The sequence below is a fragment of the Festucalex cinctus genome, chromosome 1 (assembly GCF_051991245.1).
Source record: "Festucalex cinctus isolate MCC-2025b chromosome 1, RoL_Fcin_1.0, whole genome shotgun sequence".
Classification (NCBI taxonomy): domain Eukaryota; kingdom Metazoa; phylum Chordata; class Actinopteri; order Syngnathiformes; family Syngnathidae; genus Festucalex; species Festucalex cinctus.
Window position 1 is genome coordinate 32,772,529 of NC_135411.1, and position 6,051 is coordinate 32,778,579.

The 6,051-nt window shown below is 40.5% G+C and overlaps 1 protein-coding gene across 1 annotated transcript; it reads right to left on the minus strand.

The window, feature by feature from the left end:
• Nucleotides 1-121: 121 nt before the first annotated feature.
• Nucleotides 122-5,570, minus strand: LOC144023435 (uncharacterized). Its single transcript, XM_077528935.1, has 4 exons — nt 5,441-5,570; nt 3,928-4,206; nt 1,199-1,431; nt 122-490 (listed from the first exon to the last, which is right to left on the minus strand). Exons 2-3 carry the CDS (start codon nt 4,171-4,173, stop codon nt 1,201-1,203), a joined length of 477 nt encoding a protein of 158 aa, XP_077385061.1. The 5' UTR covers nt 4,174-4,206; nt 5,441-5,570; the 3' UTR covers nt 122-490; nt 1,199-1,200.
• Between the last annotated feature and the right edge of the window lie 481 nt (nt 5,571-6,051).

The following is a 6,051-nucleotide window of genomic DNA, read 5'->3' on the forward strand; positions in this document are numbered from 1 at the left end:
TTTGTTTGTTTGTTTGTTTGTTTGTTTGCTTGCTTGGGGCGGCACAGTGGATGAGTGGTTAGCACGTCCACCTCCCAGTTCTGAGGCCTCGGGTTCGAGTCCAGGCTCCGGCCTTCCTGGGTGGAGTTTGCATGTTCTCCCCGTGCCTGTGTGGGTCTTCTCTGGGTACTCTGGTCTCCTCCCACATTCCAAAGACATCATGCATGGCAGGTTGATTGGGCGCTCTGAATTGTCCCTCGGTGTGCTTGTGAGTGTGGATGGTTGTTGTTAATGTCTGACGCTGATCTGGTTAGGATGCCCAATGGACACCTCCTGGGGTGAGGTGTTTCGGGCACGTCTCACCGGCAGGACGCTCCGGGGATAACCCAGGACATGCTGGAGAGACATCTGTCTCCCAGCTGGCCTGTAATGCCTCAGGATCCCCCTGGAAGAGCTGGATGAAGTGGCTGGGGAGAGGCAAGTGTGGGCGTCCTTGCTTAGGTCGCTGTCCCTAGAAGAAAATGGATGGATGTTCAATGTTGTCAACTTCAAGAGGGATTGTGCGTCGTGTCTTCTGCCAGCCTAAAATTAAAAAAAAGCTCCATCTTCTGGCTTTCAAAAACTCTCCGTTAAGATGAAAAAACAGATTCAGGTACCAATGTTAGCAAAGGTTTGGTTTTGCTTAAGACGTTGTCACTTTTTTTTATACAAGTATCAGTCATACTTCTACTTAAAGAGGAAGTCAACTTTAAACATTTCTTGACAATAATATGTTATATGTGACCTCACTAGTCTAAACATGACATTTTGATTAATATTATATTTGTGGAATATGAGTTATATAGCAAAATCTAGCCGTTCATCTCAGGGGGTGACCATTTTGCCACTTGTCAACTTATGACATCACAGTTGCTCAGGCTCAGGCAACAACCAATCACAGCTCACCTGTTTTCTGAAGCTGAACTGTGATTGGTTGTTACTTTTGACCTGAGCAACTGTGATGTCATTTTCACTCGACAGCGAGTGGCAATATGGCCGCCTTCTAATATTGATAAAAACTGATGGATTTTGCTGCCTAACTCACATTCCACTCAGGCAATATTAATAAGACTACCTTATTTAGACTAGTGGGGCTGCACAGAGCATATTATTGTCAAGAATATTTTTTGGGAGGTTGACTTTCCTCAGAGTATAGATGAGCACTCTCATTTCTGTCAACCTTTAATCGTAGACGCGCGGCGTGGGCAAGATGGTGTCGAGGATGGCGATCCGCCGGGGGTCCCACACGCAGTCTTCCTCCAGCCCGCTGGGCACCATCCCACAGTGCGGGGGCACCCAGGCGGTGTCGAAGATGGGGCCGAAGCGCGCGTCGTGCCACGTCTTCTGCCGCGGGTGACCCTGGTAGTTGATGGCTATCACGCGGCCCACGTCCACCGCCACCTTCAGCACCACCTTACAACCATTCATCAAGCACGCAAGAAATAACACAAAGAACAGAACAGGGGGAAATTAACCACAAATCCAAGTGGGGTGCCGTGAATAAGAGGGGATAGATAGCCACCATGGAAAAAAATCAAAAAACAAAAAAAACAAACAAACGTGAATTTGGGATTAACCAGGGTCCACGAGAGGGCCAAGGATACGTCAGGGTATCTAAAGATTATGCTAAATAATTCATCTCATTTGAAAAAAAAAAGATAATTCAATCGGAGTCTCTAAATGTTGAAATTATATTTAGGTACATATTAAGCATTCAGGAGATTTTTGCACATAATGTGGTATTTATTAACAATGTACAAAAACATTCAAAGTCGATGAACAATGAACATCAGTTTTTAACATGAATGAAATTTGCACACACAAACTTTTTTAGTTTCATTCATTTCACTCTTTGACTGCCGAAGACGATTAATAACGATTAGTAAAATTACAATGAATGGAATGCGATCTTTCATTTAGTACCCACATTGTATATGTATTAAAGGCAAACAATATTCTTTTTATCTTGAAAGATGAGTTAAAATGCTCGAAATCGGCTGGCACTTTTTTTTTTTTTTTTTTTTTTTTTTTTTGGATAACATGTGGCAGTCAAAGAGTTTTTAAGGAACAAGTCACATATTTGGTCCCCCTATTTCATTTTCCACACACCCTATGAAAAAAATAATATAATGTTATTTAATCCCCCTCTTCTAGACTAAAAACCTTTAGGCATAATGTACAAAGAGTGTTTAGTATTCTTCAATATTGTGTGTGATGTTTAAATATCTTATTTTTAAATCCATGCTTTTAATTTGGAAGGCCGCTCCGTACTCCTATTTCCTGTTTCACGTCTCCGATGGTCATTCAGCTCATGAATTTAGTTTTAGCTTGTGTAAAACAACGTAAACTTATTGATGTCCGTCCAAAACAATCTGTCTGAACATAAAAAATATTTTAAACAGTAATGTTTAAAAGTGAGTGACGTCACTCACATCTCACGGGGAAACCAACATGACATTGCCAATGCTTACATGAAGTAGGCTTCTGTGTGAGTGTGTGGGTGAGTGGTTAAAAGAAAAGAAAAGAAAAAAAACGAGAAAAAAAAAACATGACATTGCCAAAAACATGTCGCTGAGATAGGCGCCGGCACCCCCATGTGACCCTTGAGAGGAATAAGGTCAAGAAAATGGATGGATGGATGGATGGATGGATGGATTGATCTAATCTTGATTGGACTTGGGAGATTCTTCTTCTCCATGACTCCTAGTGAGGGTTATTGCAACATTTTGTGGTAAATAGCGCCACCTGCTGTGCAGGGTGGCATAATAATTAGTAGGCGTCTGAAAAAAATGCTGGCAGATTGCATTGCAAGACGTGCGGCCGCACTGCGCCGCTGCCGGCCGTGATATGTCAATCATTTGGCACCTGGGGGGTCCAATCACATTTGAGGGAGTGGGGGGTGCACCGGTCTCCCCTCTGCCAGTGTCTGGCCTGAAAAATGCAATTCAAGTCGACTTTGAATTGGCACATTTTTCAGCTGGGATAAATCGGGAAATTGCGAACTATACGGGAAAATGATTAATTGGTTTATGTGTAACTTTTACAAAGTTTCAAAGTAAATACTTAGGTAAAGTTTTACAGTAATCATTAGGGGTGTTAAAAAAAATCGATTCGGCAATATATCGCGATATTACACCGCGCAATTCTCAAATCGATTCAATAGGTGGCCGAATCGATTTTTAAATATCCATTTTTGATGGAAAAATATTCACTAAAACGTCTTAGGGTTCACGCCTTAAGCATGGACGAATGTTATATTAATGGAGCATTAAGCCTTAATATTTTATTTCAATGCTGTTCAAACATGAAACAGATTACAACCTGTATAAGACTGAAGTTTTAGATAAATAAATAAAACATTTTCATACAAATCTTACCCTTTACAAGTATACTGATTAGTATTTTCTAAATTTAAATAAAAAAAATCACAACAATCGACTCATAGATTCGTATCAGGATTAATCGGTATCGTATCGAATCGTGACCTATGAATCGTGATACAAATCGAATCGTCAGGTACTAGGCAATTCACACCCCTAGTAATCATATTCAAATTTGTCATCAACATGTCAAGTTGAACTGCACCAGAGTATAAACATGTTTTCTCAGTTGGATCGTCGCCTCCAGCTGTCTTTTTAGCTTTAATTTAGCTATGAAATATTGGCGTTGTTGGCAGGATGGAATCATTTATAGATCAATTAGTATCTGGAGTCCTCCATCCTGCAGTAACATTTGTCAATGTTGAAAAGTAATCACATTGTAACGTGATAAAATTTCGCCATTCACCTGGACCAGAAGAAAATGCTTCATTTCGTTTTGCCGAATGCGGACGTCAAACAATGTTATAGTTAAGAATGACTGTACTGTACTCTTAAAATGGGTCTTTTAATGACCTCAAAACGCTAAAACCTTGTCGGCGTCGGGATGGTGGAGCGGGTAGCGCTTGGCCTTCTGCAGGTCGCGGCTGAGGTAGACGCCACGGCCCAGCATGCCGTCGGGCGACTGGCGGAATCCCGACAACACGATGAGGTCGGCGCTCTGTCGGCTGGTGCCGTGGTACATGACGTAGCGCCGGCCGTCCTCGGGCACCGCGCCCCCCAGGGGGTCCACCCCCAGTGGAAGATCAAAGTCATTTTCGGCCCAATCGTATTGCATCTTCCTCCTCTTCCTCGCTTGACCGCCGCATCACTGCATGAAACACAAAAAAAGACAAGTAACCACATCATGTGACCTTTATTTGACCGAACCTAGCATAAAATGCTGCATGCTGTCATGCTACTGCTAAATAACCGCAGTGATTCCGGACCTGACTACTGTCATGAAAATTATCCAATTTCACTTCATTGGTCCAAAAAATGATAGACTACAAATTCTGTAACCAGAGGTGGGTAGAGTAGCCACAAATTGTACTCAAGTGTACTGTTACTTTAGAATTACTTTAGAATTACTTTAGAATTACTTTAGAATAATATGACTCAAGTAAAAGAAAAAAGTAGTCCTAAATTATTCCTCGAGTAAGTAAATAAGAAGGGATGTTGCGCCCACTTTTTTTCAGACCGATACCAGTACGAGTACTAATTATTGAATAGTCACCGATATCGATACCACTATTATTTTTGATACATACAAAATCCACCTCCCCCCCAAAAAACCCCAAAACAAAACCAAAACAATGACAGATACTTTTGAAAAATAAGACCAATATATCCAAATACAGAATTTTTGTATCAGCCGTTCTCTTTACTTTGAAATAAGGCTAGGTATCGGCTCAATACTGATGTCTGGTATCGGTACTTTCTCATCCCTATAAATAAGTATTCTCAACAAAAAAAACAAAAAACAAAAACACCCAACAGTCTGAGGTACTTAGTACCTGGGAAGTAACTTCACATTTAGTTCTTGTAAAAACATCCATCTATCCATTTTCTGAGCCACTTTTCCTCACAAGGGTTGCGGGGGTTGCTGGAGCCTATACCAGCTGGCTATGGGCATCAGGTGAGGTACACCCTGAACTGGTTGCCAGCCAATCGCAGCTTGTAAAAACAACAAATAATAATTATAAAATCACATGTAGAAATACTTTCCATGAGAAAGAACTCTTGTGGGCAGAAGCTGCCCACAAAATCACACAATAACACCAAAACACTTTCATATTTCTGCTACTTTTTTTTAACTTTTTTTTTTTAACGTTTAAAACATTCCTGATTCTGCAAATGCTGCTGTTTTATAAATCGTTTAGTGTAGTTTTTATGTTAACACTGAATTTTTTATTCTTGATAACAAACTTGGGAGTTGTTGCACCACAGCTGTATCTGCACCATATGAAATCATAAATCTTTCATAAAAATCACAAAGTATCTACTGTAGCCTACTATCATTCTTATGTACTTCAAATTTGAGAGAGACTTTTCTATTAATTTACCTTCTAGTCTGTCCATCAGCACTCACAAATCTGAAATGACACAAAAATGTGATAAATTTACCATAGTAATCAGCTGTTAAACAATGCAGAATATTGAATGTTTATTTTGTTGTTGTTGCTATTATTGCTTACTACGCCATTGTTTTCTACGTTCTTTACGCACGTCCACGTGCTCGTCGACGTGTGCGTGCGCATACCCAGACGAGAAGGAAAGTCCGGCCCCCTCCTCACGAAAAACAACAGCGAGAAACTTTCAGAAATTGGTCTGGACACAAACGCGACACAACTACTCAAGTGTCGGATAAAAGACGTTCATTTAGGTTAATTTGATTCAAATAGGCCTCGTCAAACCATGAATATCGAATTAAACATATTTTATGCATGTAAACAAATGTGTTCAGGGGACCGCTGTGGCGCAAATGAGTGACTAAACTTATTCATTAACATTAACCATGAATAACGTAGGTTTGGTATATTTGGGCTCACAATCACTAACATTTTGAAAGTATTTAAAAGGAGAAAGTAGAAATAATGTCGGGGTACTGACCCGGATACATTGACTAGCATCTGTTAGCTCTGTAATGACTCCAGTCCTACCATAAAAATAATTC